Here is a 26,304-nt window from a genome sequence, read left to right on the forward strand (position 1 = left end):
AAATATAAAACATTCATTACCTTTGATGATATTCTTTGTTGGCACACCTATATGTTCCATAAACATCACAAATTGGTATTTTTCCCAATTAAGTCCGTCCATGTATGCCCAAAATATCCATTTGTATAGCCTGTCTGGTTCAGGAAAAAAGCTCTCTTCCAACACGCAACGTCATTTTTAAAAATTATATAAGTTGCCTATATTCTTTGACAAAACACTTCAACCTACTTTTGTAACCCAACTTTAGGTATTTGTAAACGTTAATAAGCGATCAAATTGATCACTGGGCGATCTGTATTCAATAGCAGCTACTCAAGAAAACAATGTCCATTTTGTCCAATGTCCATCTTCCAAAATCGATTGTTGTAGGCTGGATGGAATGAAGGATCTATTGGTAATGTCTCAAAGGATTTTTGTCAATGAAAATGACATCGTGTGGAAGCTGTAGGAATTGCATCCGTGTCCATATTTAATTTGGTGTCCTTTAAACAATACATGCAAGTGGCGCATGGATATTATTTTCAGCTTTCAGTGACCAGTTTTTCTTGCGCTTTTCGATGAAACACACGCTCTGTTATAGTCACAGCCGTGATTTAACCAGTTTTAGAAACTTCAGAGTGTTTTCTATCCACACATACTAATCATATGCATATACTATATTCCTGGCATGAGTAGCAGGACGCTGAAATGTTGCGCGATTTTTAACAGAATGTTCGAAAAAGGAGGGGGTAGACTGAAGTAATGATGGACTGTCGTTTCGCTTTGCTTATTTGAGCTGTTCTTGTCATAATATGTACTTGTACTTTTACCAAATAGGGCTATCTTATATATACCACAATTTATTGGCTCAAGCGCATTAAGAAGGAAACTAATTCCACAAATGAACTTTTATCAGTGCACCCCTGTCAGTTGAAATGCTTCAATGAATCTGGTTGAGAGAATGCCAAGAGTGTTCAAAGCTGTCATCAAGGAAAAGGTTGGCTACTTTGAAGAATCTCAAATATAAAATACACTTGTTAGGTTACTACATGCTTCCATATGTGTTATTTCATAGTTTTGATTTCTTCACTATTATTCTACCATGTAGAAAATAGTCAAAATAAAGAAAAACCCTTGACTGAGTAGGTGTGTTCAAACTTGTGACTGACACTGTATATCAGAGGGGACTGGTGGGAGGAACTATAGGAGGACACATTTTCAGTTGAGGCTGGTTATCGGAAGACAGGCTCATTGTAATGTATTGAATGGAATAAATGGAACAGTATCAAGACATCAAACATATGGAAACCACATGCTCGACTCCGTTCAATTTCTTACTTTCCAGATAATAGAATGAGCCCATTCTCCTATAGCTCCTCCCACCAGCCCCCACTGATGTATATAGAAGATGCTGTGACAGAAATGGTTATATAAGGATCACTGAAGGGTCTGTTCACCGTCCCATAACACAATTGGTTGACAATATGCTGTACTAAGAAAATCTATCCAGATTAGAGTGATTCACTTCAAAGGTTCCATAACTTTCAATGAAAAATGTGTTATGACGGACCACTGTTTTCCCATACAGATAAAAAAAGTGTCCACTTGAAATAGTGGGCAGTTGCAAAGAACTAACAGGACAGAGGCTCCCCCATGTTTAATCCTTGGCTGTTAGGCTTAAAATGGTTCAACAGGCTCTCTGGCAGGAGGTAATTATAGATGCAGCTGAGGTTCAACAGGACTTGCTGACACACTCATTTATTTCCCTTTGCCAGTCTTGGATCCCAACCAACATATCCTTTTCTTTATTCAAAGGCACCTTTACTGTGCTCGTGTGAGCTTAACAAGCTTGTAATGCAATCACTATGTTATATGGACTGTATACAGCACACGTGTCCATGAGACATGTACGAGACAGCAACATAGGTGCAGAAACAGCTGTGTGGCCTTTTCCACTTCACATGCAACTTTATGGATGGTCTTGTAACGCATAGGATCACTTTCATTACCTAAATCGGCTTACTGTTCATCTGAGCATTAGAAAGTATCAACATCTTATCATAAATAGTTTGTAAATAATCACCAGATATTTTAATGAATCATGCATTTTTACAATGTAATCGACAAACACATTCCAGCACATGAAAATGGTATGTTTCCCATAAAAAAACATACAAATGATACATTTGTTTTTTACTGTAAAATGGCCTGGGTTGCTTTAGATAAAATCTAAATGAGTATATAGGAGAGTCCTCTGTACCTTGCTGTACAAACGCTCCATAGACTATCCAGATAGCACTGTGCAGGGAGTTGGACGCCTGGTTGGCGGGCTGCTGGTGTGGCACTGGAGGATTTTGGGTCCTCAGTGACTGCATCCTGCTCAGCAGGAAGATGAGAACTCCAACCACGGGGATGGCTGCAGCGATACACCCCCACACGGCCAGGTCAAACGGAGCGAACAGCGAGAAGATGTTGATCTTCTCCTCTGGTTTCTTCAGCAGGATCCCCACAGAGTAGTCCATGTAGCGCTTACTGAAGTCCACCACGCTTTCCCGCTCCGGAGTGATAGTAATGGCTGACACGGCCAGATCAGCTCTCTGTGGAGACAGACTGAGAATAAGTATAGCTAACGTCCCCTGGTCAGTCAGGGATGAGCGGGGACTGAATTCAAGTGGAAACCGTAATGGTCTCAAATGGCATTCTCTTCCTGAGGGTAATACAGCAGGTTGGTAGGTTTCACGGGTATTACAGAAAAGCTCACCTTGTTTATGAGCTCGCCGATCATTCCATTCCAGGAGCCGTTGGGCAGCTGCGAGCCGTACTTGCTGTCCGCCACCTGGTAGATCTCGTACTTGAAGCCCAGGATCTTGGCCAAGGCGTCGAGCACATCGATGGAGAATCCTTTGTACCGCTTAGGCTGACCAAGGATGTTTTCAGCAACCATGACAAATGGATCCTCCTACAAAATCAAACACAACATCAGATAGGAATGCTCGCAACATGAATTTAGGTGCAGTCAATGGTTATGTTTTAAGCAGCCGTGTTCGACACATTGTTTTCAAGCTGAACAACATGGATACTATTTCCAATTCACAGCACATGGATGGTAACACAGTCTCACAGTGTCAACAAGATATTCCTTACCAGTAGTGTTACTACTTTGACCGTCACTCCTTGCATGCCGTTCTCAATGCGACTCTCTTTCAGGCTTCCATTTAGACCATGGACTGAGTCCCATGTAGCCAGCTAAAAGAGATTTTTTTTTTAAAGAGAGAGAGAGAGAGAGAGAGAGAGAGAGAGAGAGATAGATAGAGAGAGAGAAAGAGACACTTTCATAAATGTGTTCATAAAAAAAAGTTTATCCATGTTTTAGCAAAAAATAGACTAATCTTTCAGGCTTCCAATCAGACAGAATGAACCCCCAAAATCTCCACCAGACACCTTTCGATATTCCAAACAAAGAAAAGCTGATACTTAAGTCTTCCTAAAGCTTCTTAAACTCTAGAGTAATTAATTTAGGAACATGAAAAAGGCATTGAAGATCACTCATTCCACCCATTTACATGTTTAGTGAAGGTGATAGATGGAATGGAACATGACAGTCATCTAGGTAACAGCTGACTGAGGCAGTGCCGTGCTAATGCACAGAGGAATAGTTCAAAGTAATTTATTTTTTTTCTTTTACATATTTCCGTCTTGATCTCCTCAAACGCTATAGAGTGTGTGTGTGTGTGTGTGTCTCATGCAACCATGTTTGATACTGGTGAGAAATCTGAAATCTGCTTTGCTCATGTAACATGCTGATTCATTGATTACTTGATATGACGTGTTTTCTGACTGCATTGCCAGTAGACTAGTCCTCTGGCTGAAATTAAATGCAAGCAGGGAGGGTTGGGCTCACTGGTCAAGCCGTTCTGGCAGTTGAAACTGTACAGACCACCTCTATATGTGTGTACTCTTATCTAGGATTACATACAGTATAAAGAAGTCCATTCACAGGCTGTGTGTGTGTGGTGTGTGTGTGTGTGTGTGTGTGTGTGTGTGTGTGTGTGTGTGTGTGTGTGTGTGTGTGTGTGTGTGTGTGTGTGTGTGTGTGTGTGTGTGTGTGTGTGTGTGTGTGTGTGTGTGTGTGACCCATCATCACCCCAGCAATAACGGTTGATTAAACTCATATCATTTTATGAACAATTTCACACACTTATTCAAAAATCAGATTAATTTACTCCGGGTAACAGTGTGAAGTTAATAACCAACATAATCTTCAGCCTAATGTCATAATTATGCTATTTAACGTACCATGTAGGATAATTGTTATTTTACAGCACCATGCAAAGAGGCATGCAGTATACAAACATAAACAAGCATAGGGAGATATACAAATGCACAAACACTCAGATATTAACCCTACAGATGTACAATCTGTTGCAGGAGAACTTTCCTGCAATGCAGGAAATGTAAACGTGTAATGTATATGAAGTTTAAAAAGGCTTCTGAAGTTTGTCATTTCCAATTTGAAATTTCAGACTTGATTTTCCCTTACGAAAATTGTATTCATTTAATATAATCCACATAATAATTCAAATGTCCTGTTGTTGCTTGATTATGTTCCTGCTGTAGCAAACTCGCTAAATTAAGATCCTACATCTGTACACATCCCATCACCTGAGAGATGTTTACTGAACTATGTTACAGCACAATATCAATTACCATCAATATCAACAGCCAATGAAAACATCACTGTGTGTGTATCATCATCATGGTAACCATCTTACATGTAAAGGGTATTTGATTTATTTCTATATTTACCGTATGTAATCATTTTCAGCAGGATGAATGTGGATGAGCTAGCCTCACAGGCCCATAAAGAAAGGCTAACTGGAAAAACATGGCTTCCCCATGAGCAGCCTGAGGCCAGAGAGAATACCATTTTTCTGAAGCAGCTGTCTTCTTGATGATCTCTAAATCGTTAGGGATTTCTTCATTATGTACATTAGGGCCTATAGCACTACGGAATTGTTAAGGCCACATTTTTATGTTTTAGCTCTCCTCTCAGAAGTGGACAATACTAATGAAACTGGTTGTGACTATGATTATTATTATTTTATTGATTTCATTAATTGAATCAATTAACCCTCTAAGCCAGAGGCACAGGGAAAATGATACATTTTAAATTAAATCAGCTGCCCTTTAAAGTGTATCACAATTTCAGTGATTCACTTTAAATTATATTATTGGCGTCAAGCCAAATTTATTCTGTCATGCATGCCCTGCAGTCACATTACAAGCTGCAACTTATTCATCGAAAGGAAGTGAGTTTTCTTGAAGGAAAAAGACATGGTTCTCAGTAGACTGAAGCAGCTAAAAATGGCTATGGAAAGCAGGGTCCTGAACCATAGAGAAATCAGTGGCTCTGTAGCCTATTGCTTCAAACCCATGACAGTCTCACTTCATAAAGTCAATATTTATTCCAACCCCAGTGACAAGGTCAGGCCTTAACAACAAAGAAGGCCTCATAATAATGGTGGTAAGGAAACGGCATCAATCATCAAATGATGGATCACTTGTCAATGGAGTTTTATATATGGCTTTTATTGTGACCCATCATGTTGAACTTTATAATCTTTATCGACCCGGGTACATGTCAATCTGCACATGAATGGCTGCTTCTGGTTTTTCCCTCGGAAGGGAACTCTACTGTGGCCCTGTGATGTGGTGTCAGACTAGGGTTCTAACAGTTGTTTGAAAAGAAATCATGATGAACTCTGTGCACATAGAATCTCAGAAATGTACAAAGGACAGAATATAATTTCATGTTTTAAGAGGAAAGTCACTTGTGCTTGGTTTTCGCGTGCCAGTTGTCATAATTAACCCCTAGCATTGTACTGCACACCACTGACACTCAGTTGGGCCATGATAGTACTATTGCCTGTTCTACTGGAAGACCAAAATCCTTCTTTATGGGAGCGTTCTTTTTCTTTTTTTAAGGAGTGACATTTTATTGGATAAAACTGAGGTTGAGGGGCACGATAGAGGAGAGAGTGTGCTGAAATAGCAATGGTCCGGATTCAAACCCATGCTCCAGCTGTGATCCGGAAGCAGCGGCTTAGACCGCTAGACCACCCCTAGGCCACAGGGAAGGCTCTTTCTGAGCAGCAGTCAGGCCAGACAAATCTGTGTCTGTACAGCATCCTGTCCTCAAGGTGGATGGATCAATGGTGGGTCAACGCGTCGTCAGTCGTGCGCTTCCGTGCATCCCTCTTCCCTTTGTAAAAATGTCAGGCCTCTCAGTCAACTGTGGCGTTGCTTTGAGTGGGTGGGGGAGCTAAATGCCACCGCTTGACACCTGCTGTGTCCGTCCCCAATACATATCCTTTCACAGAGATGATCTAAAAACTGCTCGAGGCTGAGAGGGTACTGGTGTGACTATCTGTCAGGACAGCTGTATTGCATGTCAATGTATCACACTCATGCCTGCTGGCAAATGTTTCACGGGCGATCAAAATGACATTGATGTTTTGATGGATTACGGCGATGACAGAGAAGGTAGTTGCCTGGATTAATGTACATGATTCGATAACGATTTAATAACATGCTAGGGGGAATTAGGAATATATTTGTCATTCTTGAAGAAATAAAATCACAAAATGTTTTAGTAACGGTTAATGGAAATAGACAGGCGTTTGTCAGTGTTGGTTATATCATGTTTGTTTACAAGAGGCTAACCTATAGTGAATGATTAAATGGCTCCCTTAGCCACATGGCAGCGCTGCTTAAGTTAGCATCAGGTACAATGTAGCTCAATCCTTCTCTAACAATGCAGCAGGAAATCAGCCTTCATTTCGAGCTATAAAACGCATGGAGCTTAAAAAGCAACATCAACTCTGCTCTCCGCATCCTCGGAAAGCCCCCAGTAACAGAATAAAAATATTCTGTTGACGCATTGTTGGTGAATCCTCTCCTGTGTATGTCATTATTAGACTGTCTGCCTCTGATGTTTGAATCTCCACAGAAAGTTTTTTCTCTAGAGACAGTTCAAAGAAAACCATCTCTAACTAAGTAATTAGTGTATGGCAAGAATTTAAATGATTAGAACGCCTGGTGGTTCTTTGTTCGTTTAAATGCAGGCGGGGGAGGAAAAATAACAATACTGCTACCATCAATAGACGTGGCCTAAATGCGTTGTTTATTTCTTCCTCATTAGCGCAAATGCAAATGATTGCAGATTTAAATTTGAATTGATCAGGGACGGTGAATATCACATGTATTATGGTGAATTTAAACTAATTATTGGGCTTTCATTTAATTCCAAAGTACCACAAGCCAATCCTGGTCACAATGTTCAGACCTAGCTCAACTCATCAAGAAAAAACACACAATATCATTAGAGACTAATAGCGAAAAGCAAAATCTACAGTATCCCATGTCATTATTTTCGTATACTTATTACTTTGGGTTTCTGAATAGCAAATTGTTATTGCGAGGGATTGAAATTATCATGAAAGCCCTGCTTTTTCATCTCTTTTGTAATGGATTCATTTCAGAAGGACTTCTATTCAGCCGAATCCCTTTATGTTCCAAATGACTGTCTGTGTAATTCAGCTCCGCTCCAGCTCCTCTCCAGCTCCGCTTGCTTGTTAGTGGGCAGAGCCGCCACTGTAACAAGCCTAACAGGCACAAGAGAGCCAGGAGGATCCCTGTCTACCTTATCAAAGCTGTGCTACAAGCCGATAAGCCCCCTTCGTCTTTCAAATGGCCCACTGCTGGATCTCTATCTCTGTATTTCTCAATTGATAGACCAACAAAACACCTCTGTACAGAGACCGTCTGACACACTGGTGTCTCCCATGTCCCATCCACCCTCTCCTTTAACCCCCATCACAAACTTTATCACTGTGTCAAACCAAAGGAGATTACACCTCTCTGTCCTGGTCGAGATCTAATCACCAGGACTAAAACCACTGGTGGGATCCATTCTTGATCTGTGGCTGAGTGAGCCATGTTGTGCTGTACTATCTCTCCCAGTCGGGAGTCCCCGCATTGCAGACATGAGGCAACACTGGCCTGTCTGCTCGTCACAGCTCTACTACACCACACTGCATGGTACCTGCTATCCATCTTCATCGCTACAAAGCCAGTCATTGCGTGATGTGAATGCTACTTGCAGGACTTAAAGCCACAATCGCTTTGGCTGCACTCGGTACTAGTCTCACACTGTGAGCAACAGTTAGGTTACACCAGTGACGTCATAGCTTAATTTTTCAATGGATAAATATCGACTGATAAATAGAATTGAAGAGCTATCCAACTTTTGCGTAGCACGGCTTGGTTTGTTCATAACGGCGGTGCCAATCCTTGTATTGAATCGCCGTTATTGTTCTGAATATACGGCTCAGTTTTTCAAACCAACTGTAATAAAGGGATAAGCATTATTGCGCGTTACTTAGGGAAATGAGAACGCATCGTTAGCGAGTGTCGTAACTTTTACAGACACAAGATAAATTATGCTAATTATTAGTCAGCTCATTAACCCCTCTTAGTCTTCCGTCCTAATGGCCTTGTCACAATCCCGAAAGGTTAATGGCAGTAAGGAGAGGATGTTGTAGGGACGTTCTACTATTTAACCAGTTCTTGCCAAGCTTGGGCCAAGTACTGGGGATTACTAAGCATAGATAAGCAGATGCTGTGGGTGTAAACATGTACTGTTGTGAACAATGTGCATTGTGACGCATCATCCTTTCTAATGTTTCTAATGCTCTGAAAATGCATGTGTATATTGATGTGTATATAGTATATTGATGTGTATAGTGTATATTGAATTGTATAGTGTATATTGATGTGTATAGTGTATATTGATGTGTATAGTGTATATTGATGTGTATATTGTATATTGATGTGTATAGTGTGTATTGAATTGTATAGTGTATATTGATGTGTATAGTGTATATTGATGTGTATAGTGTATATTGATGTGTATATTGATGTGTATAGTGTATATTGATGTGTATAGTGTATATTGATGTGTACAGTGTATATTGATGTGTATGTTGATGTGTCTATTGATGTGCGGTGTATATTGATGTGTATAGTGTACATTGATGTGTATAGTGTATACTGATGTGTATAGTGTATATTGATGTGTATAGTGTATATTGATGTATATATTGTATATTGATGTATAGTGTATATTGATGTGTATATTGATGTGTCTATTGATGTGCGGTGTATATTGATGTGTATTTTGATGTGAATAGTGCATATTGATGTGTATAGTGTATATTGATGTGTACAGTGCATGTTGATGTGTATAGTGTAAATTGATGTGTATATTGATGTGTATATTGATGTGCGGTGTATATTGATGTGTATTTTGATGTGAATAGTGCATTTTGATGTGTATAGTGTATATTGATGTGTATATTGATGTGTAGTGTATATTGATTTTTATATTGATTTGTAAATTGATGTTTAGTGTATATGTATGTGTATATTGGTGTATATTGACGTGTACATTGATGTATAGTGTATATTGATGTTTACATTGATGTGTATAGTGTATATTGATGTGTATATTGATGTGTATAGTGTATCTTGATGTGTATAGTGTATACTAATGTGTATATTGATGTGTATATCAATGTGTAGTGTATATTGATGTGTATATTGATATGTGATGTATGTTGATGTGTATATTGATGTGTATATTGATGTGGATATGTATGTGTATAGTGTATATTCATGTGTATAGTGTATATTGCTGTGTACAGTGTATATTGATGTGTATTGTTATTTTGACGTGCATATTGATGTGTATAGTCTATATTGATGTGGATATGGATGTGTATATTGATTTGTATAGTGTATATTGATGTGTATAGTGTATATTGATGTTGATATTGCTGTGTATACTGGTGTGTATATTGATGTGGACAGTGTATATTGATGTTTTTTTAATGTATATAGTGTATATTGATGTGTATATCGATGTGTATAGTGTATATTGATGTGTATAGTGTAAATTGATGTGTATATTGATGTGTATATGTATGTGTATAGTGTATATTGCTGTGTATGTTGATATGTGGTATATATTAATGTGTATATTGATATGTATATTGATGTGTATATGTATGTGCATAGTGTATATTGATATATATAGTGTATATTGATGTGTACAGCGTATATTGATCTATATTGTTTATATTGATGTGCATATTGATGTGTGAAGTCTATATTGATGTGTATATTAATGTGTATAGTGTATATTGATGTGTATATTGATATATAGTTTATATTGGTGTATATTGATGTGTATAGTGTATATTGATGTGGATATTGCTGTGTATACTGGTGTGCATATTGATGTGTATAGTATATATTGATGTGTATAGATGTGTATACAGGGTCATCTGTGAAATGGTTAACCAAAACAATTCATGATTAACACATACAGAGAGTTTCACTTCCTTGTCTTTGACCTCCTTCCTTCCCACACCCAACTTTGGCGAGCTTGAACTGTAATGCTTGGACTTAATTCTGGGGATTACTAAGAATATACAGTATGTACAGTGCATTCAGAAACTATTCAGACCTCTTGACTTTATCCACATTTTGTTACATTACAGCCTTATTCTAAAATGGAAGCAATATATTTGTTTCCCTTCAATCTACACACAATACCCTGTAACGACAAAGCAGAAACAGGTCTTTAGAAATGTTTACAAATGTATATAAAAAAAACAGCGATACCTTAATTAAATAAGTATACAGATCCTTTGCTATGACACTCGAAATTGAGCTCAGGTGCATCCTGTTTCCATTTATCATCCTTAAGATGTTCCTACAACTTGATTGGAGTCCACCTGTGGTAAATTCAATTGACTTCACATGATTTGGAAAGGCACACACCAGCCTATATAAGGCCCCACAGTTGACATGGCAGAGCAAAAACCAAGCCATGAGGTCGAAGGAAATTAGGTCATGAGGTCATGAGGTCGTGAGGTCGAAGAGCTCCAAGACAAGATTGTGTCGAGGCACAGATCTGGGGAAGGGTACCAAAACATGTCTGCAGCATGGAAGATCCCCATGAACACAGTGGCCTTCATCATTCTTAAATGGAAGAAGTTAGGAACCACCAAGACTCGTCCTAGAGCTGGCCGACCAGAAGGGCCTTTGTCAGGGAGGTGACCAAGAACTTGATGGTCACTCTGACAGAGCTCCAGAGTTCCTCTGTGGAGATGGGAGAACCTTCCAGAAGGACAAGCATCTCTGCTGCATTCAACCAATCAGGCCGCCTTATGGTAGAGAGGCCAGACGGAAGCCACTCCTCAGTAAAAGGCACATGACAGCCTGCTCGGAGTTTGCCAAAAGGCACCTAAAGGACTCTCAGACCATAAGAAACAAGATTATCTTGTCTGATGAAGCCAAGATTGAACTCCTTGGCCTAAATACCAAGCGTCACACCTGGCACCATCCCTATGGTGAAGTATGGTGTTGACAGCATCATGCTGTGGGGATATTTCCAGCGACAAGGACTGGGAGACAATTCAGGGTTTAATGTGCACTTTAGGGCCTTCCTCTGACACTACCTGGTATAGAGCTCCTGGATGGCAGGAAGCTTGGCCCCATTAATGTACTGGGCCGTACGCACTACCCTCTGTAGTGCCCTGCAGTCGGAGGCCAAGCAGTTGCCATACCAGGCAGTGATGGTGCAGCTGTAGAACCTTTTGAGGATCTGAGGACACATGCAAAAAAAATTGTCTCCAGAGTGGGAATAGGTTTTGTCATGCCCTCCTCACGACTGTCTTGGTGTGCTTGGACCATGATTGTTTGATGGTGATGTGGACACCAAGGAACTTGAAGCTCTCAACCTTACCACCTGGGAGCGGCCCGTCAGGAAGTCCAGGATCCAGTTGCAGAGGGAGGTGTTTAGTCCCAGGGTCCTTAGCTTAGTGATGAGCTTTGAGGGCACTATGCTGTTGAATGCTGAGCTATAGTCAATGAATAGCATTCTCACATATGTGTTCCTTTTGTCCAGGTGGGAAAGGGCAGTGTGGAGTGCAATAGAGATTACATAATCTGTGGATCTGTTAGAGCGGTATGCAAATTGTGTTGGTCTAGGGTTTATGGGATAATGGTGTTGATGTGAGTCATAACCAGCCTTTCAAAGCACTTCATGGCTACATACACGAGTGCTACAGGTCGGTAGACATTTAGGCAGGTTACCTTAGTGTTCTTGGGCACAGGGACTATGCTTAAAACATGTTGGTATTACAGATTAAGGGAGAGGTTGAAAATGTCAGTGAAGACACTTGCCAGTTGGTCAGCGCATGCTCGCAGTTCACGTCCTTGTAATCCGTCTGGCCCTGCAGCCTTGTGAATGATGACCTGTTTAAATATCTTACTCACGTCGGCTGTGGAGAGCGTGATCACACATTCTTCTGGAACAGCTGGTGCCCGCATGCATGTTTCAGTGTTATTTGCCTCGAAGCAAGCATAGTTTAGCTTATCTGGTAGGCTCGTGTCACTTGGCAGCTCTCGGCTGTGCTTCCCTTTGTAGTCTGTAATGGTTTGCAAGCCCTGCCACATCCGACGCGCATCGGAGCCGGTCTAGTATGATTCAATCTTGGTCCTGTTTTGATACTTTGCCTGTTTGATGGTTCGTCAGAGGGCATAGCGGAACTTATTTTAAGCTTCCGGGTTAGAGTCCCATTCCTTGAAAGCGACAGCTCTAGCCTCTAGCTCAGTGCGGATGTTGCCTGTAATCCATGGCTTCTGGTTGGTGTATGTATGTACGGTCACTGTGGGCATGACGTCATCAATGCACTTATTGACAAAGCCGATGACTGATGTGGTGTACTCCTCAATGCCATAGGAAGAATCCCAGAACAGATTTGCCAAATGGAGGGTGAGGGAGAGCTTTGTACACATCTCTGTGTGTGGAGTAAAGGTGGTCTAGTGATTTTTTCCCTCTGGATGCACATTTAACATGCTGATAGAAATTTGGCAATACAGATTTAAGTTTCCCTGAATTTAAGTCCCCGGCCACGAGGAGTGCCGCCTCTGGATGAGCGTTTTCCTGTTTGATGATGGCACTAAGACCGCACTCAATGAGCTGTATTCCGCCATAAGCAGTCTGTGGTGGTATGTAGACAGCTACGAAAAATACAGATGAAAACTCTCTAGGTAGATATTGTAGCCTACACCTTATCATGAGATACTCTACCTCGAGCAAAACCTCGAGACCTTAGATATCGTGCACCAGCTGTTGTTTACGTATATGCACAATCCGCCCCCCCCCCCTGTCTTACCAGACGCCGCTGTTCTCTCCTGCCGATACAGAGTATAACCAGCCAGCTGTATGTTGATAATGTCGTTGTTCAGCCACGACTCCGTGAAGCATAAGATATTACAATTTTCAATGTCCCGTTGGAAGTTTAATCTTCCTCGTATGTCGTCAATTTTATTTTTCAATGATTGCACATTAGCTAGAAGAACAGGGGGGGGGGGGGGGGGGGGTTATTCAATTACCTATGAATTCTCAGAAGGCTGCCCGACCTCCGTCCTCTTTTTCTCAGTGGGGTATTGTGTGTAGATTGACGAGGGGGGGAAAACAATTCAATCAATTTTAGAATAAGGCTGTAACGTAGCAAAATGTGGAACAAGTCAAGGGGTCTGAGAACTTTCTGAATGCACTGTATATGATGTAAATAACATGCATCATGACGCATCATATAAGGGAATTTCTTGTGATAAAAAAATTCAGAGACATTGGGTTCCTATTTTCACCCCAAATTACAATTGTGCCGAGCTCAAAGCCTGAAACTTTATACTGCTTGGTAGAAGAAGAGAGATATAAAAAGGTAGGAAAGAAATAGAAAGGTAGAAATTAGAAAGTGGTAGCAAAGCGAGAAATGTCATGCCTGTTAGGGCTGCATTGAGTGGTCAAAAGGGAATGAAGTCAACAGACAGAAATAAGGAATAATGTTTCAATCTCTATTTAGGGTCTAATCTATAAGACGTTTCATCTGAGCGAAATTGTTCCCTTGTGAAAAATAGCTTGGTAAAGGCATCGACAGGTAGGGATGGAGATGGAGTTTTAGATAAAGAGAATGTGAAGAATGAAGAAGGGCAAAATATTATGAAACCAACTGGCATGTTGTTCAGTTTGCGGCACGGTTGCAGCATGGTCACAGCTTTACCATGTGCCTTTTACTGAGAAGTGGCTTCCTTCTGGCGATTCTACCATAAAGGCCTGTTTGGTTTAGTGCTGCAGAGATGGTTGTCCTTCTGGAAGGTTCTCCAAACTCTACAAAGGAACTCTAGAGCACTGTTAGAGTGACCATCGGGTTCTTGGTCACCTCCCTTCTCCTCCGATTGCTCAGTTTGGCCGGACGGCCAGCTCTAGCAAGTCTAAGCAGTTCCAAACTTCTTCTATTTAAAAATGATGGAGGCCACTGTGTTCATGGGGACCTTCAATGGTGCAGAAATGTCTTGGTCCCCTTCCACATATCTGTGCCTCGACACGATCCTGTCTTGGAGCTCTACGGACAATTCCTTCGACCTCATGGCTTGGTTTTTGCTCTGACATGCACTGTCAACTGTGGGACCTTATATAAACAGGTGTGTGCCTTTCCAAGTCATGTCCAATCAATTGAATTTACCACAGGTGGACTCCAATCCAGTTGTAGAAACATCTCAATGATGATCAATGGAAACAGGATGCACCTGAACTGTATTTCGAGTCTGATAGCATAGAGTATTTCCATTTTTTATAAATTACCAAACATTTCTAAAAACCTGTTTTCACTTTGTCATTATGGAGTCTTGTGTGTAGATTGATGAGGATTTTAAAAAATGTAATGCATTTTACAATAAGCCTGTAATGTAACCAAATGTGAAAAAAGTGAAGGTGTCTGAATACTTTAAGAATGTACTGTACATTAATATCTTCTCAGGGGCCTAGCTTGTTGGAAAAGGGTGGAGCCCAGCAATAATGAACCACAACAGGACTGAGTGCACTTGCAATACTTTGTTGTTGTTGTTGTTGTAATTTAGCATATACTCTTATCCAAAGCAATTTACAATAGTGATTGCATATATTTTCATCCTTTGTTCATACTGGACACCCTCAGGAAGTAAACCCACAAACCTGACGTTGCAAACGTCATGCTCTACCAATTGAGCCACACAGGACCATTAGCTGTCGTGTCCTTTCATTACATGTAATACATGCCCATGGTATTAAGGGGAGCTACAGTAGCATGATGTGCGTACGTGGGTGCGTGATTGGTTGCATGCATGTGTATGGGTGTGCGCCAGTGGAGGCTCCTCAGAGGAATTTCTGAAAATGTTAATAGTGAAATAAAAAAAAGACCATCGTCAGTAAATTTCCCAAAAATGTATACAATTATCCTTTTTAGATATAACTATACTAAATATATTCAATGTCATCAAATAATTGATTAAAACACACTGTTTTGCAATGAAGGTTTACAGTAGCCTCAACAGCACTCTCTGAGGTAGCACCATGGTGTAGCCGGAGGACAGATAGTTTCCGTCCTCCTCTGGGTACATTGACTTTAATACAAAACCTTGGAGGCTCATGGTTCTCACCCCCTTCCATAGACTCACACAGTAATTATGACAACTTCCAGAGGATGTCCTGCAACCTATCAGAGCTCTTGCAACATGAACTGACATGTTGTCCACTCAATCAAAGGATCAGAGAATGAATCTAGTTCTGAAAGCTAAAGCTAGCTAGCACTGCAGTGGATAAAATGTGGTGATTAGTTGACTCAAAGAGAGAGACTAATTTGAACTAACGGTTTTGAACTAATAAAAAAATGTAAATGAAGGAGAAGGAAGAGAGAGAGCTATCTGTCATTGAATTTAATTGTTTCACTTTCACTTACTTAGCTAGAGAATGCAGCTAGCTAGTTTAGCCTAATTCAACACCTGGCTCAAACAGAGAGGGATGCTATGTTAGCTAGTTGGTTATCGCTATCCAACACTGGAACTCTTCCAAGTCAAGATAAGCTTTTGGTTGTATTAATAAATTGCCACGAGGCCCACCGGTGTAACTGCTAAATTGCTTGCTGTACACTGTACTGCATCTTTGTAGCAGGTTTACTAATGCATTAGTTCTAGTATCTAGTTCTAGTGACTATGACGTTAGCTAATATGGTGACAACGATGTAGGCTGTGTGTTGCAGTTAGCGGTTATGATACAAAGGTTTGGCTTGGAATGTTTTTTTTTTGCCTGGTCATAGACAGCTGTTGTGATTTGCACAATTCCAGAAGCGAAGGGCGAAGGTGAGATGAGCAGAGCGCGTAGATGCGAGAAGGAATTATACAACAAGCAAAGTGATCATGCTGTTTGTATGTGGTTGCTATAAAAGTGAACTGTGTTTGCGGGTGATCAAGGGTATATTCATTCAGCTAATTCTGTTGAAAAATGTTTCTTAAACGGAAGCAAATGGAATGAAACAGGGATAAACATACCTGAATTTGTCCAATAGAAACTCTTGTTTGCAACTGTTGGTGTAATGATTACACCCTAGCTCAGATAGATGCAGGCAAGTGTGTGCAAGGCAGTATTGAATGTGGCACTGTCTGTCACCTTGATTACTAAAAGAATTCTCTAGACCTGTACACGTACATTTTAAACATTAGGCTAGGTTGTAGCAACCTCATGATGGGTATAGGGAAAATTCAAGTATCATCTAGGAGCCTAAACCTATCGATGTTACACTGAGCTGGGTAAAGGGAATATGAATGATAGTCATCCAATATGTTAAGGCCAATATGTTAAGGCAACGTCACTGGAGTGCATGTGTATGTGTGGCTGATGGCTGTGGACCCTAATGGCCATAATGTGATACATTGGTTTCATAATTCGAGTTGGGATGCTGGGTGATTCAATCGGCATTGCCATTGGTTTGCCTCGTTCCGCTTCCCTGTAATTTACATTACTCCTTATTCTCCACGATGGACCGACAAAAACAGTTGCACGAACCAACCAATGCGAAAACCCTATGAAACACATGTGAAACACAAAGACCGCAGGCAGAATCCGGACCATGACGCATTTCTATCTAGGCGCTGCATCGATTTGGGTTTTCAATACATTTTGGCCCGCTTCCATCACTGCAAGTAACAGCAAGCACTGCCAACATGCTGCACGCCAAATGGAAGTGCCTTGCCACACACCCACCCCTCTCCCAGACCCACACACACACACCCACACATAAGCACACACACACCCACACATGAGCCAGCCAGTGCACTGTATAATATCATCACTAATGGCATGGACCAAATCTTCTACCGGACCTAAAGTTTAAGCCGGTTGTAGGCCCATGCCAAGTTTTGGTTGCAACAGGTCATTGCTGCAGAAAATGTCATACAGGTTGTCAACATGTTATAAGATACGGATTCACGTGCGGGTATAAATTACTAATAAAGGACAATACGACACACAAGCGAGTCTAAATGAGTCAACAGCCTGATGCACTCACATCTGTGAATTCAACTTCAATTGTGCTACTTTCGTGTGTCCCGTTTATCGCAAGCAGCGGAGGGAAAGTGTACAGACACAGACACAAGACCTAGCTAGGCTACTCAAATTTTGCAGTGTGGCATCAGTTTTTAAAGCTTGATAATGAATAACCAAGGAGAAACAAACATAATACTCTATGTCTGGCCCGCAAATTCATTGTGTTTTTTCAATATGGCCCTTGCGCTGATAGAGTTTGACACCCCTGCTATAAAACGCTATGAATGTAAAAAAAATATGAGTCAATAAAGCACTTGATAAGCAGGCTTTGACACTTTCCTCCTAAAAATTCAGCCTTAGGCAATGGCTGACATTTCTCCCAATCATGGAGCATGTCCCTGGTATGTGGGGCGTCGTATGGAGACTTTCACATCTGATAGGCTTCCTCCATTTTAATGATGTCTATCTTCTCCTCAGCGCGCACCAGTGAAAGCAGCATAGGAGAGTGTATCAACAGCAGAATACACTCTACCCAGCAAACCGGCAACATTCCCAGAACATTGTCAAGATTCCCATTAAGTTCCAGTTAGGATGATAACATCCCAAAAACATTCAGAGTTTTTTATAACAAAATATTGGCCCTCAATACCATAGTGCCATTTAAGCTCACCACAAAGTTTACAGCCCTGGGACTGAACTCCTGCCTATGCAACTGGCTCCTGGACTTCCTGACGGGCCGCCCCCAGGTGGTGAAGGCAGGCAACATTACCTTCTCCACACTGATCCTCAACACAGGGGTCCAACAAAGGTGCATCCTCAGTCCTATCCTGTACTCCCTGTATACCCACGACTGTGTGGCTTCACACAGGTCCAACTCCATCATTAAGTTCACTGACGACGCGACAATTGTAGGCCTGATTACCAGCAACTATGAGATGGCCTACAGGAAGGAGGTAGGCGCACTGATGGCATGGTGCCAGGTTAACAACCTCTCCCTCAACGTCAGCAAAACAAAGAAGCTGATTGTGGATTTCAGGAGGAACCAGGCTGGGGAAGCCCCCATCCTTATCCAAGGGGCCACCGTGAAGATGGTCAAAAATGTCAAGTTCCTCAGCATCCACATCGCCGAGGAGCTGAACTAGTCTAACCACACAGACAACGTAAAATCAAATCAAATCAAATGATATTGGTCACATACACATGGTTAGCAGATGTTAATGCGAGTGTAGCGAAATGCTTGTGCTTCTAGTTCTGACAGTGCAGTGCAGCAATGTGTGGTGAAGAAGTCAAGAGGCTCAATAAATTTGGCCTGTCCCTCGAGGGCCCTCACAATGTTCTACAGGAGCACCATCAAGAGCACACTGCCGAGTAGTATAGGAGCATCACGGCAAAAAGTGAAAGACTGGCCAGTAGCTTCTACCCCAAACCATCAGGCTGCTGAATAGCCACCACTAGTCAGTATTATTATTTTTGTCTGGTTTTGGGAAATATAGTTTAAGTCCTCATTGTCCGAGACAGAGTCAAGACCAAGTAAATATGTATCCGACATAAAACAGATACACTCAATATGTGGTCTCGAGACTGGACTTGAGTACTATAACCCTGGTTCCCATCAGACTGTTCCCAAAACCTACTGAAATATTCTAGAAACTTTTAAAGAACAAACAAAATGTTTTATGGGAAATTTCTTGTAATATCGGGTGAATGTTTTTGCTCCCAAATAAAAACATTGTAGAATCATCTGCCCAACTGGACAGTTTTTGTGCTTTGTGAACATATCTTTTGTGATGTCCCCACATTGTTCTCAACAGACTGTTCCCACAACCTAATGAAGAATTCTGGGAACCTTTAATAAATCCTCTTGTTACTAGGGGGGCACTATTTTCATTTTTGGAAAAATAACATTCCCAAAGTAAACAGGATATTTTGTCAGGACAAGATGCTAGAATATGCATATAACTGACAGCTTGGGATAGACAACACTCTAAAGTTTCCAAAACTGTACAAATATTGTCTGTGACTATAACAGAACTGATATTGCAGGCGAAAGCCTGATAAAAATCCAATCAGGAAGGGACTCTTATTTAGAAAGCTCTGCATTCCTATACGTCCCTATTGAGCAGTGAATGAGATATCAACCAGATTCCTTTTTCTATGGCTTCCCTAATGTGTCTAGTGTCACAATACATAGTTTCAGGCTTTTATTTTGAAAAAGGAGCCTGAACGTCAACATTGCGTCAGTGGTCAGCTGGAGTCTCTCAGAGTGTTTTGTGTGTAAGGGACAAATGCGGCCATTGTTTCTCTCTTTCCTACTAAGAAGCCACCTGTCCCGGTTGATATATTATCAAATAGATATTTGAAAAACACCTTGAGGATTGATTATAAACAACGTTTGCCATGTTTCTGTCGATATTATGGAGCTAATTTGGAATATTTTTCGGCGTTGTCGTGACCGCAATTTCCGGTCGAATTCTCAGCCAAACGTGAAGAACTAACGGAGTTATTTCAGCTACAAAAAATAATATTTTGGGAAAAAAGGAACATTTGCTATCTAACTGGGAATCTTGTGAGTGAAAACATCCGAAGCTCATCAAAGGTAAACGATTTAATTTGATTACTTTTCTGATTTTCGTGACCAGGTTGCCTGCAGCTAGCTAGGCATAATGCTATGCTAGGCTATCGATAAACTTACACAAATGCTTGTCTTGCTTTGGCTGTGAAGCATATTTTCAAAATCTGAGATGACAGGGTGATTAACAAAAGGCTAAGCTGTGTTTCAATACATTTCACTTGTGATTTCATGAATATTAATATTTTCTAGTAATATTTATGTCCGTTGCATTATGCTAATTAGTGTCAGTTGATGACAATGCTCCCGGATCCGGGATGGGTAGTTACAAGAGGTTTTAAAGAACAGATTAAATGTGTTCTAGGAACATTCTTGAGTCATCAGACAAATGTTTTATACAAAAATTATATAATCATCACCACGACTGGACAGTTTTTGTGTTATAAGAACATTTCCCGCGACCTAACGATAGTTCTGGGAACTTTCACAGAAACCAATTTTGGTTTGCTGGGTAGTCAGTGAGGAGAAACAGAGCTGGTCTCTTCCCTATGGGACAGAGGAGTACACAGTGTCCCGTAATTGTGCTCTTCTTTTGAATAGATCTACTGAAGGAACCAAATAGGGCGCTGGTGGAAGGTAATGCCCAATATGGGAAATATAGAGTATTATATGACGCAACAGCATACAGTGTGTGTTGCCATGGCCACATACAGAGCTTTGTTGACAGTGGCCCTGTAGCTGCTTGTCCTACAGTCGTTATTACAGGATGCTTGGCATGTTCTCCTTCAGCCACTACTGACTAGTGTTTGATCAGGCCACTCATGTTAGGGAGCAGGAAATGATAGGCTGGCAAAAGCACTACATTAGCTGAAATAATGTTTGTGATTGAAATAGAGTAATAGCTTAGCGGTATAGTAGCATGTTATTGTATGGTAGCCTCATAGAAATAGAAGTTATTCATATCTCATTTCTATGGGTAGCCTACTCATTTTGAGTTTTTATGTCTTAAGATGTCGTGCTGAAGCACTTTACAGTCATTCATGTCATTCATGTCCTTCATGTTGTTTATGTCATTCATGTCATTCATGGTTTCTTCTAATGGTCTCATGCCTTCAACACAAATGCATACTAAACCAATTAACTAGTTGGTTGTTATTTCCATTATGTTCCTGTTGAATATGTATGTATGTGTTTCACTGGGACATATTCATGAAAATGAATAGTTAAGAAAAACATATCTTAGCACTTGACAATTAGCATTACAGAATACAGGTAATGTCGGTTGACCTTGTTTTTTCATATATCAATAAATAATCTAGCTAGATATTGTAGAGTATATGACATTTCTCAGTACAATTTAAACAGATAACTGACAGTATTCTGGCAGGTTCTCGTGTATGCTTTGCCTCAAGGACTGCAGTATGTTCCACAGGGTGGTTTCCACACTCTGATTTCTGTGTGCTAAGAAACCCACCCCAAGACACCTCAGAAATTGGGCCATAACCTCCACTGTTTTAAAGAAAAAGTTTACTGACTATCTCGTCGAGGCTTGCTGTGCTGCAATACCACTGGGTAGTGCCACAGAGGTCGTAGCTTCAGAACTGTAAACTCCAAAACATCTATCAGACTTACAGCCATTTTGAGACAAAGGAGGAGTGACCACCAGCAGCAGAATCATCATACTCACCCTTTTCACGTCTTTTCCAAACGTCTCACTGAAGCTGGTGCCCAGTATTTCAAACTGGACGTGAGAATTGGATCCGTTCGCTTTGAAATCCATCGTTCCTGTAAGGCCTGTGATATGTCCCTGTGATGGGAGGGAGATAGAAAGAGAGAGAGAGAGAATATAGGATGAATTTCATAGAAAGAGTGAGATCTCACAGAACCACGACAAGACCACCTGTCCAGTTCCAAGCCCTTTAGTATCAAGACCATAACGAAACTGCGTTCCCAAAGCCAGTTTAATATTGTGGTTGAATCAGTTTGAACCTGTGACACTGTGATAGGGACAGGCCGAGATCTCTGAGACAAAGATATCTATCCCATGTCCCCCCAGGGATAGATTAGACTCTAACCACAGCTCTCTGTGGCTCATAGAACGTTAAATGAGCATGAAATTGAAGTGCACACACACACACACACACACACACACACACACACACACACCTGCCAATACTGCTCTAAAGACATCATTGGGAAAATGGACCCCAAAACCCATAAACGCCACTGCAGAGGAGATCAAGTCCTTTTAGTGCTGAAGATATTGCGTCTGGAGAATGGCAATAGAATGGCAACCATCTTCATCTCCCACAGCTGAGCATCTCCAGTTGTAACGCAAGTAGAGTGAATTAGATTCAAGGACTGTTTCTTTTACTCTTTCTGCTTCTGACTTTATTCAAGGCCTTGTGCCCTTCTGCTTTAGAAAAACATTGGATTCACAACCTATGTTCCTTAAAAAACCTTTCAAGTATTCAGCATGCTGAATGTCAATCAATCACAATCACAATAAATAAAATATATCTCTGTTTCACTGCAATGACTAGGAAAATCAGGAAAACAATTCATAGAGTATAAGGTTAGAAAAAGGTTCATATTCACGTTCTGAACTAAAGTTTACCATCTGGATGTTCTCCAGCATGGACCAGCCTCCATTCCAAGGCTTGGTGGACTTCTTGATGCAGTTCAGACTGGCCATGCTGTGCCACTTCCTGTCCACCAACTTCCTCTGGAAGGCGTTAGCCAGTGCCAGCACACTATCATACAGGTACAAGTTGGACACCTGGAATACAGAGGAAGGAGGAGGGAGAAAACACCATATAATTAGACATTGGACCCTAGAATGGGCATTAGCATCCTAGTAACGTGCCTAACAATCGTCCATCTTGGTCAAGAAAACGTCCATTCTAGAAATTGATTACATACAGTATCGTGAAATGTTCTATCAAACAATACATTTCTAAGGTCTGTGTTGGAAACACAGACTACAGTGATTGGAGACCACAGAAACCAGTTAAACATGATTAGATCATTGTTGATGCACAACAGTAAAATTTAAGCTGCACCATAATGGTTGATGTGTTTGATAGGACCATGATTTCCAATGGGTATTTGTCTGTTTGTGTGTCATGACGACATGGAAAACTACTGCAAAATACACATGCATGTACACTCACACACACACCCCCGTCTACCACACTCTCCTATCAAAGTGACACACAGCATGACAGCCCCCTTGAGCAGATGTGAGTGCAGTACCAGAGTCGAACCAGAGCCATGGAGCAGAAACGAAATGCACAGTGACAAATAAACAGCGGAGCAGTCCAACTGTTTCAGCTATGAAGGACGCAGGACATCACACTGGGCTGCGATAATATCATAACCTGCACTGACAATTCATGCCATCTCCATTCTCCAGCATGTTAGAATAACAACATCAAGCAATACCGAGCTGCATCTGCATTATAATGGTATAGGCTACCTCATACATCCACCCCTCATCATGACATGCTTGTGATAACACACATATCTGTTGTAATTATTATTCCTTTTGTCATTTTAGAGTGTGAACCCACAATCAGGACCAGGCCCGTAATGTGCAGGCCTACTAGAGGCTTGTAATTCACACAGTAAAGCAGTCTGCACTAGTTTGTGGCCAGATAAGAAGCCTCAAGAACAGCTATGGGCTTGGCTAACTGAGTTCAGGCAGGGCTAACTGAGGCTGGACTAAGACTGGGTAGTCTGGAAAACCCGACCCTAGGTAAAAGAGTGTCTGGTTTGAATGATGGACTCTTTAGGCATAGAGGAACTACGTCACTGCCTTCATCGATAACGAAAAACTCCCAACAAATTACGAGGCAAACCAAAGTTTGCAGGCAAATCCTTAGCAGTGGTTCATATGATGCAAAATGCAGCTTCATGCAAAATGCTTCATACAGGGATGATTTCTGTATTTTGAAGGGTACATAAAGTAATGGCGTAGACACTGACTTAGTTCCCCTATGACAAAAGAGTCCATCATTGAAACTGCGTTTGCCTAGGGTCAGGTTTACGAGACTAAGGCTGAGCTGGGCTAACTAAGTCTAGGCAGGGCTAAGGCTGGGCCGTTGATAGAACATCTGCCTTGGGTAGTGTGTAGCTGATGAACTGGGAGAGCGACACTGGCTACAAAGTCCCCATCACTCCCAACCCCCACGACCTAAATCTCTCCATCAGTGAAACGTAGAGACGGCAAGAAAAGCAACAAATAAAATAAAATGCTATTTGTCACATGCGCCAAATACAACAAGTGTAGACCTTGCCATGAAATGCTTACTGACAAGTGTTTATCCAACAATGCAGTTATTTTTAAGTAAACAAGAAAAAATAAATATATTCAGTACCAGTCAAAAGTTACTCATTCAACGGTTTTTCTTAATTTTTTTGCAATTTTCTACATTGTAAAATAATAGTGAAGACATCAAAACTATGAAATAACACATGTGAAATCATGTAATAACCAAAGAAATGTTAAACAACTTAGAATATATTTAGTATTTTTGTTTCCACCCGTTAGCCACCAGTTGCCTTGATGGCAGCTTTCACACTCTTTTCCAACAGTCTTGAAGGAGTTCCCACATATGCTGAGCACTTGTTGGCTGCTTTTTCTTCACCCTGTGGTCCGACTCATCCCAAACCATCTCAAATAGGTTGAGGTCAGGTGATTGTGGAGGCCAGGTCATCTGATGCAGCACTCCATCACTCTCCTTCTTGGTCAAATAGCCCTTACACAGCCTGGACGTGTGATGGGCCATTGTCCTGTTGAAAAACAAATGATTCTCCTGCTAAGCGCAAACCAGATGGGATCGTGTGTAGCTGCAGAATGATGTGTTAGCAATTCTCATTAAGTTTGCCTTGAATTCTAAAAAAAATTATTGACAATGTTACCAGCAAAGCACCCCCACACCATCACACTTCCTCCTCCATGCTTCACGGTGGGAACCACACATGCAGAGATCATCCGGTCACCTACTCTGTGTCTCACAAAGACATGGTGGTTGGAACCAAAAATCTCCAATTTGGACTCAACAGACCAAAGGACAGATTTCGACCAGTCTAATGTTCATTGCTTGTGTTTCTTGGCCCAAGCTAGTCTCCTCTTCTTAATGGTGCCCTTTAGTAGTGGTTTATTTGTAGAAAATCGAGGCCTGATTCACGCAGTCTCCTCTGAACAGTTGATGCTGATATGTGTCTGTTACTTGAACTCTATGAAGCATGTATTTTATGCTGCAATTTCTGAGGATGGTAACTCTAATGAACTTATCCTCTGCAGCAGAGGTAACTTTGGGTCTTCCTTTCCTGTGGCGGTCCTCATGAGAGCGAGTTTCATCATAGCGCTTTATGGTTTTTGCGACTGCACTTGAAGAAAGACATTTTCCGAATTGACTGACCTTCATATCTTAAAGTAATGATGGACTGTCATTTCTCTTTGCTTATTGAGCTGTTCATGCCATAATACGGACTTGGTCTTTTACCAAATAGGGCTGTCTTCTGTATACCATCCCTACCTTGTCACAATACAACTGATTGGCTGAAATGCATTAAGAAGGAAATAAATTCCACAAATTAACTTTAAACAAGTCACACCAGTTAATTGAAATGCATTCCAAGTGACTACCTCAAGAAGCTGGTTGAGAGAATGCCAAGAGTGTGCAAAGCTGTCGTCAAGGTAAAGGGTGGCTACTTTGAAGATTCTCAAATACAAAATACATTTGGATTTGATAAACACTTTTTTGGTTACGACATGATTCTGTATGTGGTATTTCATAGTGTTGATGTCTTTACTATTCTTGTAGAAAATAATACAAATAAAGAACAACCCTTGAAAGAGTAGGTGTGTCCAAACTTTTGACTGACACTATATATAATAAAATAATAAAATGAAGTAAGCTAAAGTGAAAAAAAGTAAAGAAATAAAATAACAATAAATACGCTATATACATCCAGGGGGTACCGGTACCGAGTCAATGTGCAGGGAATTCGTCAAGGTAATTCAGGTATAATATGTACATGTAGGTAGGGGTAAAGTGACTATACATAGATAATAAACAGCGAGAAACAGCAACTTAAAAAAGGGGGTGAATGCAAGTAGTGCGGATAACCATTTGATTAACTGTTTAGCAGTCTTATGGCTTGGGGGTATAAGGTATAAGGAGCCTTTTGGACTTAGACTTGGCGCTCTGGTACTGCTTGCCGTGCGGTAGTAGAGGGAACAGTCTATGACCAG

At 40.9% G+C, this 26,304-nt stretch overlaps 1 protein-coding gene across 1 annotated transcript in view; it reads right to left on the minus strand.

Annotated features, from left to right (window-relative positions):
* The window catches only part of LOC139367462 (glutamate receptor, ionotropic, delta 1b), a 382,576-nt gene that overhangs the window by 37,415 nt on the left and 318,857 nt on the right, over positions 1-26,304 (minus strand). The window contains exons 7-11 of the mRNA XM_071105674.1: positions 22,660-22,821; positions 21,730-21,849; positions 3,124-3,225; positions 2,741-2,938; positions 2,240-2,576 (exon numbers count right to left, since the gene is read on the minus strand). Of these exons, the coding sequence (XP_070961775.1) occupies positions 2,240-2,576; positions 2,741-2,938; positions 3,124-3,225; positions 21,730-21,849; positions 22,660-22,821 (919 nt within the window). The remainder of the gene's footprint in view (positions 1-2,239; positions 2,577-2,740; positions 2,939-3,123; positions 3,226-21,729; positions 21,850-22,659; positions 22,822-26,304) is intronic.

The sequence above is a fragment of the Oncorhynchus clarkii genome, chromosome 16 (genome assembly GCF_045791955.1).
Source record: "Oncorhynchus clarkii lewisi isolate Uvic-CL-2024 chromosome 16, UVic_Ocla_1.0, whole genome shotgun sequence".
Taxonomy (NCBI): Eukaryota; Metazoa; Chordata; class Actinopteri; order Salmoniformes; family Salmonidae; genus Oncorhynchus; species Oncorhynchus clarkii.